This window comes from Oreochromis niloticus, linkage group LG10, assembly GCF_001858045.2.
Source record: "Oreochromis niloticus isolate F11D_XX linkage group LG10, O_niloticus_UMD_NMBU, whole genome shotgun sequence".
Taxonomy (NCBI): domain Eukaryota; kingdom Metazoa; phylum Chordata; class Actinopteri; order Cichliformes; family Cichlidae; genus Oreochromis; species Oreochromis niloticus.
In genome coordinates this window covers 30,244,813-30,257,659 of record NC_031975.2, presented here as the reverse complement: position 1 = coordinate 30,257,659, position 12,847 = coordinate 30,244,813, and the positions used below count along the sequence as shown (strand labels likewise).

General features: G+C 42.4%; 1 protein-coding gene across 1 annotated transcript; it reads left to right on the top strand.

The window, feature by feature from the left end:
* The first annotated feature begins 677 nt into the window (after positions 1-677).
* On the top strand, positions 678-2,519 carry LOC100691478 (uncharacterized). The gene is made up of 4 exons (XM_005472321.2): positions 678-833; positions 1,683-1,776; positions 1,893-1,980; positions 2,097-2,519. The coding sequence occupies exons 1-4, from the start codon at positions 776-778 to the stop codon at positions 2,496-2,498; spliced, it is 642 nt and encodes a 213-aa protein (XP_005472378.1). The 5' UTR covers positions 678-775; the 3' UTR covers positions 2,499-2,519.
* Positions 2,520-12,847: the final 10,328 nt, after the last annotated feature.

The window sequence follows — 12,847 nt, the reverse complement described above, 5'->3', positions numbered from 1 at the left end:
CGTTTAAAATTAGGCTTTTGGCTACTGTATTTGCATTTGTGGAAATAAAATTTAGCTAAGATAATTAACAAGTTTATTATAAAGTAAACATCTTCTTTTTTTGCCTTCGAAAGAAACAGAATACAACATTTTCTCATTTCAGAGTAACGTCCTTGTAAAACTGTCCAGTAATGAATCTACTGAAGTGTTTCCAAAACGTTCTAGCATGTGAACAGATCCAGAGGAGGTGCTGCACAGTCTCAGGTTGGCTTCCACAAAATCCACAGATCACATTTATGTCCCTTTTAAACTTTGTCATATAATGATTAGCAGGATAATATTTGTGAAGTATTTTGAATGAAACTTCTTTTACTTTATTCATTACAAGATACTTGTTAGGAATTGTCTGTACACTTTTCCAAGTAATGTCACTGACAAAGGAATTCCAATAAGAAATCACCTGTGGAACAGATAGAGATTCTCTCTGGAAGCATTTGGAGCAGCCTTCGAATTGGGACAGCCTTCCTTGCGTCGCTGTGACGTAATCGGCCTTCAAATGCGGACCTGAATTGGAACGCAGCTTATGAATGATCCACGTTCTCCTCCCGCTGATCACGTCATCCACCGGTCCCAATTCCTAGGCCGCATCCTTCGGAGGCCGCATTTGAAGGCCTAATACGTCACAGCCAGGCGACGAAGGCTGTCCAATTCGAAGGCTGCTCCAAATGCGTCCTCCATTTCCCCGGATTCTATCCCAGAATTCATAGCGCGGCCCAGCCAGTAACAGTTTGCAACAATGGCGGCAGATACAGAGTCGGTAGAGATGGCATCGGAGGAAACCTACATTTTTAAATGTAAGGTATTTTTGAAGGAGCGATACAAATGTTAAGATGTTAAAGTTAATGTGAGTTTAATTTTAAATATTAAGGTGAAGTTGTTGTTTTTTTACAGTCATTAAACTTACGTGACTGTAGATGAGATCCCGCTCTTTTTAAACATAAGGGTTAGTTTGAATATTACTCTTTCTGGGTCACAAAATAAACTTTTAAGATATTAGCTGTGTGCAACTTAAGGGGCTGCATCCTTCGGAGGACCCGGCTTTCGCGGTCCATGCGGGCCGGGTCCTCCGAAGACCGAGAAGGCCGCAATTGCGAGGCTGTGAAATTAGACGGTCTAGCCTTTGGATTTGCGTCACCAGCTGTCTCGGTGGAGTTTAATATAACGTGTTTATTAACCCGAGTAACGAAAGACCGCGGGGGGTTTGAAAACGGTGTGCCGGGAGGTCGCTTTTCTCACCGGCTCTAGTGAGGCGGCTACCTATCGAGCTGGTTCGTAACAGACGTCTCCGAAAACGTCGGAGCACTTTTGCAGATATGGGCTATCTTGATAAATCGAGTAGATATTTGAAGTTTACGCAGCTACATTCTCACCGGAACATATCCTAAAAGTTTATTTTGTGACCCAGAAAAGCGTAATATAGAAACTATTAAAACGCATCGTTTTCAAACTCAGGTTAAACATGATATATATAAGTCACTTAGATAACTTAAAAATGTTATTGTTTGGCTTTATAACTTTAATTTCAGCCAAACCGATTTACTCAGGAACAAATAAAACACTGATAGTTTTCACACAGCTGAATAAACGTCAAACAGTAGTGTGAGATGGTCGAGAATTTACTCCAATGTCCTTTTATATTTCAGGGAGCAAAGAGCAGACGGCGGAGTTTATTAAACTCCGCGGAGACAACGAGCACCTTTTCACCGGTGCTAAACACTCAGCCGCTCTGGGTTGGAGGTACAGTAACAGTAAATCTGTTAGGCATGAGGGAGCGTGCTTTTTAGTATATTTTGCTGTGGATGCTGTTCAGGGATTAACATGATCGACATGTTCTGTTGCTTTCTGTCTGTTAGGGCAGTTCTTGAGAAGATGGGCCTGCTGGGAAAAATCACCCCGTTACAGGCCAAAAAAAAATGGGACAATTTAAAAAAAAAATACAAAGTATGTACAGTCGTATTCAAATATGGATTTTTAACTATGAGTTATTAAACTTATTCATGTAAACGTGTACTGTTGCTGTTTTTGTTAACACCACTTTTGATTTCCTCTGCCTTTAGGATTGCAAGTATCCAGGGTCAGGCGAGGGAGGGAGTGAGAAGCCCACTGCTGCTACATGGCCCTGGTTTGCCCTTATGGATGAAGTGTTAGGACAGAGGCCTTCCACCAGACCTCAAGTCCTAATTACCTCCATCCAGGACAACACTCCAGGTCCCAGTTCAGCAGTAGGAAACCAAGCGTGGGATCAGGAGGAGCAAGAGGATGATGGCCAGCTGGAGCCAAGAAGGGAAAAGAGAAAGAGGAACTGGGAGAGCGAGTTGTTGGATTTGATCAGAGAAGATATGAGGTTGCAGAGGGAAATTGAGGAAAGAAGAGCAGAGGAAGCAAGACAGAGAATGGACAGGCTGTTTGGGTTATTGGAAAAACTTGTTGAAAAAAAATGTGTAAAGTTCTGTAAATAAAAATCATTGTGAATGCTTAAACTTTATTTGAATTCTTTTTTTCAAACTATGTACAACATTTTTATCTCAATTATTAACATGTATAAACAGAGTAAATAACATGGAAAAAAAAACACAACAGGTTTTGTAATTATTATTAAAACCCTGGATTAACAGAGTGTCCCAGTATACACAGGTACTTTTAACCAGGCCTGATCTTTGGCTGAGCAGGAAGTCTCTGGCAGTGCTGCTGAATCTGCTGGACCAGGACCAGAGAGATGGAGGTGCCACAAGTGAGACCTTGGTTTGTGTTCCCAGCCAGTGAGTGGAGCATGATACTGGGTGGTCTCCAGGAGGTGTTTAGGGATACTCGTTTCCACTGTCCACCGCATCATCTAGGTTTACAGGGCTGATGTAATCGATGGCTGCCATGTCACTAAGATTTATTCAGAAAAATGTAAAAAAAAGTGCAAACAATCCTGTTAATAAAGCTGTAACAAGTAATATTCTACAAGCAGAATACTTGGCTGTTAAGCAAGTATTCTGTGTCTAACTGTTTTTCCCCACTCGGCGACACACCCGCCGGGGGTCAAACTCTGGTAATTGGTGATTCTGTTCTCAGACATGTGAAGCTAGAGACACCGGCAACCATAGTCAATTGTCTTCCAGGGGCCAGAGCAGGCGACATTGAAGGAAATTTCAAACTGCTGGCTAAGGGTAAACGTAAATACAGTAAGATCATAATTCACGTCGGCAGTAATGACACCCGGTTACGCCAATCGGAGGTCACTAAAATCAATATTGAATCGGTGTGCAACTTTGCCAAAACAATGTCGGACTCTGTAGTTTTCTCTGGTCCCCTCCCCAATCAGACCAGGAGTGACATGTTTAGCCGCATGTTCTCCTTAAATTGCTGGCTGTCTGAGTGGTGTCCCAGAAACGATGTGGGCTTCATAGATAATTGGCAAACCTTCTGGAGGAAACCTGGTCTTGTTAGGAGAGACGGCATCCATCCCACTTTGGATGGAGCAGCTCTCATTTCTAGAACTATGGACCAATTTATTTAACCCCCCAAAATATGACTATCCAGAGTTGGGACCAGGAAGCAGAGTTGCAGTCTTACACGCCTCTCTGCAGCTTCTCTCCTCCTGCTACCCCCCCAAAAATCTCCATAGAGACTGTGTCAGCTCCCAAACAGACAAAAAACAAACTAAAAACCAGCAATAAACAACTTAAACATAAAAAATCACAAAGAAAGAACAATACAGTATCCACATCTGAACCAAAGAGTAAAACAGTGAAATGTGGATTATTAAATATTAGGTCTCTCTCCTCCAAGTCTCTGTTAGTACATGACTTAATAATTGATCAACAAATCGATTTACTCTGCCTTACAGAAACCTGGTTGCAGCAGGATGAGTATGTTAGTTTAAATGAATCAACACCCCCGAGTCATTCTAACTACCAGAAACCTCGAAGCACAGGCCGAGGGGGCGGTGTGGCAGCAATTTTTCACACCAGTCTATCAATTAACGAAAGACCAAGACAGACTTTTAATTCATTTGAAAGCCTGATGCTTAGCCTCGTCCACCCCAGCTGTAAAACTCAGAAACCAGTCTTACTTGTTACCATCTATCGTCCACCTGGGCCTTACACAGAGTTTCTCTCTGATTTCTCAGACTTTTTATCTGATTTAGTGCTCAGCTCAGATAAAATAATTATTGTGGGTGATTTTAACATCCATGTAGATGCTAAAAATGACAGCCTCAACATGGCATTTAATCTGTTATTAGACTCAATTGGCTTCTGTCAAAATGTAAAAGAACCCACCCACCACTTTAATCACACTCTAGATCTTGTTTTAACATATGGCATAGAAACTGAACATTTAACAGTGTTTCCTGAAAACCCTCTGCTGTCTGATCATTTCCTGATAACATTCACATTTACAATAATTGATTACACAGCAGTGGAGAGTAGACTTTATCAAAGTAGATGTCTTTCTGAAAGTGCTGTAACTAAGTTTAAGAATATAATCCACCCACTGTTATCATCTTCAATGCCCTGTACCAACATAGAGCAGAGCAGCTACCTGAACGCTACTCCAACAGAGGTCGATTATCTTGTTAATAATTTTACCTCCTCACTACGTACGACTCTGGATACTGTAGCTCCTGTGAAAACTAAGGCCTCAAATCAGAAGTCCCTGACTCCGTGGTATAATTCTCAAACACGTAGCCTAAAGCAGATAACTCGTAAGCTGGGGAGGAAATGGCGTGTCACAAATTTAGAGGATCATCATTTAGCCTGGAGAAATAGTTTGCTGCTTTATAAGAAAGCCCTCCGCAAAGCCAGAACATCTTACTATTCGTCACTGATTGAAGAAAATAAGAACAACCCCAGGTTTCTCTTCAGCACTGTAGCCAGGCTGACAAACAGTCAGAGCTCTACTGAGCCAACAATCCCTTTAACGTTAACTAGTAATGACTTCATGAACTTCTTCACAAATAAAATTTGAACTGTTAGAGAAAAAATTACCAATAATCATCCCACAGATGTAATATTATCTACAGCTACTTTTAGTACCATCGATGTTAAGTTAGACTCTTTTTCTCCAATTGATCTTTCTGAGTTAACTTCAATAATTAATTCCTCCAAACCATCAACGTGTCTTTTAGACCCCATTCCTACAAAACTGCTCAAAGAAGTCCTGCCATTAATTAATGCTTCGATCTTAAATATGATCAACCTATCTCTAATAATCGGCTATGTACCACAGGCCTTCAAGGTGGCTGTAGTTAAACCTTTACTCAAAAAGCATCTCTAGACCCAGCTGTCTTAGCTAATTATAGGCCAATCTCCAACCTTCCTTTCATATCAAACATCCTTGAAAGAGTAGTTGTCAAACAGCTAACTGATCATCTGCAGAGGAATGGCTTATTTGAAGAGTTTCAGTCAGGTTTCAGAGCTCATCACAGCACAGAAACAGCTTTAGTGAAGGTTACAAATGATCTTCTTATGGCCTCTGACAGTGGACTCATCTCTGTGCTTGTCCTGCTAGACCTCAGTGCAGCGTTCGATACTGTTGACCATAATATCCTATTAGAGCGATTAGAACACGCTGTAGGTATTACAGGTACTGCACTGCAGTGGTTTGTATCATATCTATCTAATAGACTCCAATTTGTACATGTAAATGGAGAGTCCTCTTCACACACTAAGGTCAGTTATGGTGTTCCACAGGGTTCAGTGCTAGGACCAATTCTGTTTACATTATACATGGACATAGTATAGACATAGTATACATTTTCACTGCTATGCTGATGACACCCAGCTCTATATGTCCATGAAGCCAGACTGGGGGATTGTTGACGTTCGCTTAACTGGGTGAAAGGACACTGTCTCACGAGTTGGCTATAGGACACACACACACACGCACAACCACCCCTCCCCCTTTCAAACGCGTCTGATGGACTTATGTCTTCTTATGTTGTCAGATGTGATGATTCATGTGCTGCGGTGTGTGTTTTTTCTCTTCTCAAACTGATCTCCCTTCAGGAGCTCAGTCTGGGTGGATATTCTTTTTTCTCCTCATCTTTCCTCATATTGTGTATTTTGTGTATTTCCATTGAGCCTTCAGTTTTCAGGCCCCTCTTCTGTGGAACCAGCTTCCAGTTTGGATTCGGGAGACAGACACTATCTCTACTTTTAAGATTAGGCTTAAAACTTTCTTTTTTGACAAAGCATATAGTTAGGGCTGGACCAGGTGACCCAGATCATCATGCAGAGTGTGAGGTGCTTGGAGAATAAGATGGAGGAGCTCAATGAGCTGATTGAGACCAGAGGAAATGCCATGAGTGGAGGCGACTCATGGTGAGTAACCTGAAGGACAGAAGATGGGTGTCTTCAGCACAAGCAACAAAGGTTAGTCTCTGTTATGACCCAGGTCATGATTTCTTGTGTTGTTTTTGCTCCTCACACCTCAGGGGGGCGTTGTTCATTTTCGCTGCTGTTTTTGCTTATGTAAGTTCCAGGTGGAGGCTAACCATTGGTTGAAGACTGAGGGGGGTTGGCTATAAATTGGGACCCATCAAGCTCAGCATGGCCTGCCTACTTCCTGCTTCCAAACAGGCTGTGTGTTTAGCCCTGTGCTTTATGTTTAGCTGTGTGTTGAAGTTTCTGTGCTAGAAGAACTAGATTGGTTGTTTTTGTAAATACTGTAAATAGACCTTTTCTGATTGATTTTTTTTTAGGGATGGGAAAGTTCTTTGTTTTTTTTGTCAAAACCTTTTTTCTCCCGTAGGTTAGGGAGACCGGTATGAGGCCTGTGTTTTACTTTGGATTTCTCCTGATAGGTCAGTTAGTTCTGTTTCATTTCTAAAGTGTTTTGTTTGTTGTTTTGGCCACGCCCACGCCGACGTTTCTAATCTTCCAAGATTAATAAAATATTTGGTTTTTGTAAAACTGCAAACTCTGTGGCTGCATTGGTCCTTCCTTGGGAACAGGAAGCGGAGCGTTTTTCTGTGTCGCTCTCTGGTTTTGCAGTTTTCCTTGGCTCTCTGTATTAGTTTGATTCGGAAAAAGATGCCATCCTCACTGGGAATAGAATGGGATTTTGTGGGGGGAAAACGGGTCATCGTTGGATGCTCAAGAGCGCGGTGGGTGACTGGGGCACTGCACTGCTTGGAAGTGATGGTGTGGAGCCCCACAGTGGAGTACAGTCTTTAGGATTCCTCCATCGGTTTTCTATTTATTTACCCCAAAGGTTCAATTAAATTCTATCCTTGGCTTCCCTGAACACCATGGTTTTCTTTTCCTCACTCCTTATGCATTTTATTTCAGACCTCGGCGTCATAACATTTTCCTTCAGTTGATTAGGAAGAAACATGAAAACATGAGGACTGACTGGCATCTAAATTGGATTGTTCAAGCTGCCGTGTTACGTCTGTATTTTCTTATAATCTCAGTGTTGTCCAGAGTTTGCCCAAGCAAAGTGTATCAACACTCCTTTAAGGGTGACAGTATTTATTGTAGAACTTGTGTTGCTGAGTGTGCCTGACATACACATTTCTATTCATGTGTGCAGAAGCAAATAAAAGTAGAAAGTCTGAGGTGTGAAGCCTTGGAGCTTGCAGCCATCTATTAACCCGACAAGGTCAAGACAATGATGACGTTTCCTTGGCAGAAGCGCCGGACACCCTGGTGTGACTCCTTCTGTTGGCACTCGCTGAAAATTTTCCACCCAAAGACAAAAGCAGCAAAACAAAAAAGCACCATTTTCTCCTCCATCGAGCCTGACGCAGCCTTCCACCATCGACTGTTTGAGTGTTGCCTGGAAACCTGCTCGGGCTTGCTTACATGTAGTAAAATGAGAACATCGGCGCATCCCTCCAACGCACCATCACATCGCCACAGCAACGATGGAGAACGGGCTGGCTTCGGTCCCACATTGCTGTCCTCTCATTGGAGCATCTGCCGGCGTCGTCTTGCTGGCCACGCCCACTGTTACATCGCAGCTTCAAAGCTAGAAGCAGCTGTCAGATCTAAAAGCTTCCCACACCTGGTGCCAATGTGGAGGCTGAAGAAATGAGGCGTGACTCAGGATGTTTGAGCAGTACTGTAACTAAACATGTATTTAAATTCTCTATTGCAAAAGTCTGAAACAGTTTGTTGGAACCTCTCTGAGATGTGGAAACACTATTCAGCAGCTCTATGTTTCAATAATTTTATTCAGCTGTATTCAGTTTTCGTTTCGTGTTTTATGTGAAGGGATGCTTTTTGGTTTGCACGTCTTGCTTTTTCCTCACGTTGTACACTTGGAGAGCTTCCAGCAGTTGAACGTGTCTGCGTTTTTACTCCGACGCTTGGGATTTCAGAGCTGGAGAACAGTGGAGAGCTAAGAGGAGGAACTATGAACTGTCCGTTACAGCGATTATGAAGGGGAATGTGCGATCCTTGATCTGTTGTCAAGATGAGCTCAGTGAGCTGCTCTAAACCCAGAGCAAACACCATGAGAGTAGTTTTATGTGCTCCATGAAGACATGGCTGACCGTGATGAGTTTTAACCCAGAAGATCTTATTGTTTCACATGAGTTACAGTAGTGACCGTGGCCCAAATGTCTCAACAAACCTGACTTCTGGTCCATATTAGGTCAACCTGTGGGTAAAATAAGTAGAATGTTTATTCTGTGTAAGCAGCTGGATTGCATAGTGGTAACACCACACACCTTTGGACTGGCAGTTGCAGGTTTGATTCCTGCCTGTGGGGTGTCTGTATCCAAACACTAACAAGAGAGATAAATATGAAGGCAAAACACATGCTATGGCAAGGGGGAGGCAGAACGTCCGGTCAGGGGGAGATATCATCACCCTCATTATGGACGATACTGCCAAATATCAGGAGGGACTACAGATCCTGGGAGTAATAGATGCCTGAGACTCTGCATGGAGACAGCTGCTTCTTTATTTGATTTAATGTAAATAAAAGGCTAAAAATTCTGGACTTATCACACTTAGGATATGCTATGACTTCCTCCCCGCACTTCTTGTTGTCTTGAGTGATGTTACTCATCCTGCAGATATCTTTGGTATGTTCGACTCCACGCAAACTCAGAGCTTACCTGCTCGTTTAGTTCATCTCATTATGAGCAGGCAGAGAAACACCTGTGAAGATCTCTTCCATCTTCATTATGTTGAAGCTTTACCTTTCCATCTATTCGGTGCCGGAGACACCCTGTTACGGACATTTTCCATGTTATCATTTGTCTCTCTGACTGTTTTGTACTCTGAAGAGCTTCCTTCCTGTTCGCTAATAAAGATTTCATTTTCTGTGCTTTCAATTTAATTTCCAGTTTTCTGAGAAACCGCTATGATTACTGATTCACTTGCTTTACTTAGACAATAGTCACTGTTACATTGAACACACCAAATGTCCCTTTGTGTGTCTGCTTGTCTTTGACTGCTGTGATAACAAACCAACGATTTCCTTTAGTTTTGGACTGTGGGTTGTACAAAAAGAGCTATTTAAAGACAGCACAGTGGGAGAAAAAGACTGCTAGTGAAAAATTACTGGCAGTCGTATTTATCTACACAAAGCAATTAACTACAGGCAGGCAAACTCCAAAAAACAGAAAAGCTTCAGCTAACAAAAGGAGATGATGAGACTGAGGACATCATGTGCTGCACTGAGGATGATGAAATTTACCTCCACAGAGTGGGGAACCACGTAGCTGCTCTGCTGTTTTGTGTCTTTGAGAGATAAAAGTTTCACATTTTTGAACCGACTGTAATGAAGTCAGTGGAGCTGCTGCTCCCCTAAATGAAACCTTGGAAACCACATCAAATATTTCTACTGTTTCTTTGCTTTTGTAGTTTATGTGAAGGAAGAATTTAGACCCAAACAAGGACACGTCAGGTTAAAAAAATCTCTATATATCTAAATATGTATACTTGTACAACAAATATTTGACATGTTTCAACAGATAGAAGTGAAACGAGCCTCAAGATATTCTTTATTTCTCCTGGATATGATGGCGAAAGAAAAAGAATACTGATTATCCAAACCTGAAAATTGCAAATGACAGCACACGGCACGTTTGGGAATTATTTTTAGTATTTAATACCATCTACTAAACAAAACACGAGACAGATCAAAGACAGAGCGGAAACTCTTCTGATAATCAGAGTGTTTTATAGAGACAGAAAGGTTTGTTTTGGAGAGCAACGTGGGCGAAGTTGAACTAGTTTTAACGAGTGAAAAAGGAGATTTTTTAGTTTCACAGTGTAGCAGATAGTTTGGTATTTTATCTTAATGAGGGATTTTTCATGACGTGGGACCCAAATGTTTGAGGCCAGGAGCAGGGTAAAGTCAAAAATGCAAATCACTCAGTGAAAGAAACAAAGATGGAAAGGAAATAACAAGAGCATATGGAAGGAAACAAATGAGAGCAGGGTATCACATCAATACTGAGGAAATGAATTAGATGATTGGTGACAGGTGATGCTTTAAAGAAAGACAGGAAGTAGAGCTTATTAAATGAAAATAGGTGAGTGATTTCAAAATAAAACTGCACATAACATGCTACATTTCGGAGGTTTACCTGTGAAAGAAATGATTCTGGCTGTAGAGGATAGCAGTGTGTAACGAGGGATAACTGAGGCAGAATTTTTATCAGTTTTTAGTACAAGTTGTAATTTATCTGCAGGTTTAAAGGGTGAACTAGGAAAAGTTACCCTTTTTCTTTATGCTGGGTAATAGGGGAAAGTAATGGGCGAAGTTTTACTTTCACTGAGATATGTAAGCTTTAGTGGGTGACCCCGAAGCTTGTAAATGTAAATACTTTTAAAAAGTAAACACATGGAAAGCTCCCAGATCAGATAACATCGCTGGTTGTGCTCAAGAACTGGCAGATGTCTTCACAGAAATCACTGTTTTTGCTTTAAGAGGACCAACATCATCCCCAAGAAACCCAATGTGAGCTGCCTCAGTGACTTAATGGTCCAGTAGCACTCACCTCCAACCGTATAATCAAAGCTTACATCACATCTTCACTGCCTGCTACACTCGATCCTCTTCACTTTGCCTACAGGCCAATCACATCCAGGGAGGATGCAACAGCACCGGCCCTGCACAGCGCCCCCACCCACCTGGACCTAAGAACACATATGTGCAGATGCTGTTGATTGACTACAGCTCCACTTTCGACACTATAAATTCATCCAGGCTCATCATGAAGCTTCAGAGCCTCCTTATCCAACTAGATCCTGGACTTCCCAATGGACGGACCGCAGGTGGTATGGACTGGCAGTGTGATGTCATCCACACTGACGCTCAGCACCAGTACCCCCCAGGGATGTGTGCTCAGCGCCCTGCTGTACACCCTGTTCACCCACCACTGTGCGGCCACACACAGCTCCAACACCATCGTGAAATTTGCAGACGACACCACCATCAGATGGAGAGGAGTCAGCTTACAGTGCAGAGGTGAGAGCCCTGACATCACGGTGTCGATACAACAACCTGCTGCTCAACGTCAGCAAGACCAAGGAGCTTATCGTGGACAGGAGACTGCAGGGGGGAGGGGACACACCCATTTACATTGAGGGAACAGAGGTGGAGAGAGTCGGGTGCTTCAGGTTCTTAATATCAGTGAGGATCTGAGCTGGTCACATGACGTGACCAGCTGCTCTCCATTCTGTGATGGCGATAAAGTTTTGGCATGGACTCCAGAATACTCACCAACCTCTATCGACGCGGCATTGAGTGTATTCTGTCTGGTTGTATCACGACCTGGTACGGTGGTTTTAATGGTCTGGACCCAAAGGCTCTATGGAGGGTGGTCAGATCAGCACAACGTATCACCAGGTCTGAACTGCCACCCGTCCAGGACCTCTACAGACAGGAGGACTGTCCACTGGATTTTCCCTGATCCCGGCCATATGCTCGTCACACTCCAGCTGTCACAGGAGCATCCAGACCCTCAGCAGCAGATTCAGGGAGAGTTTCTAGCCAAAAGCCATCAGGCTACTGAACTACTGAGATATTGGACAGTTTATTTTGCACAATCACCGCACGTTATACCATCACCTCTGCACTACAGCCACCACGGTATCTCTAGTAATCTGTATTTATTCTACTCACATATTTTCTTTATTTATATAGTTTTTCTTATTTTTATCCAAGTTTTACTTATCTGCAATTTTACTTTTCTATGTGCAATACTGAGGAGGCTCTAAGTCTAAGAATTTCACTGCTGGTAGAAATGTGCCATTTTTATCTGTGTATGAAAAAATAAAACTTGACGAGTTTCTTTTAAATTATTGCAGAGTTGTAAAAGTTGTTTTCAGTGATGATGAGGATGAGAAGCTGTTCTTGCTTTGGTGGAGAAGTACACTTGTTTGGGGTGTAAAATAGTTATGTTGAGGGAATAATGGTGGAGGAAAAGTGCTAGTCGTGCTCTAAAGAAAAAGCTTTGGTTATGGATAGTTGGAGGAATCTGAAGTTTAGTTTAGTCTGAGACTTTAGGGGATGACAATAGAGAAGTTTCTCGTAGAAGAGGTTGTTTCAGGGGGAGGCGGGAAGAAATATTTTAGAGGAAGATGGGAAAAGTTTTGTGGTATGACAGCAAAGAGCTTTTAGAGGTTTACTTGGGGGGTAATTTCAGCCAGGAAAGCTTTGGGGACACAAAACAGTTGCTCTAATTTTAGTGTGATAAAGAAGCAGTTTTTGTTCTGGGTGGGATTCAGTGCTGTCTTTCTGTATCGAACCATGGAGCAGCTCTTTTCTCTGAAGCAGAGGAAACAAACCTGCAGCCTCACAGGTTTTGTTGCCACTCGAAGACTCGCCATCAGAGCGTAATCAAAACTCATTC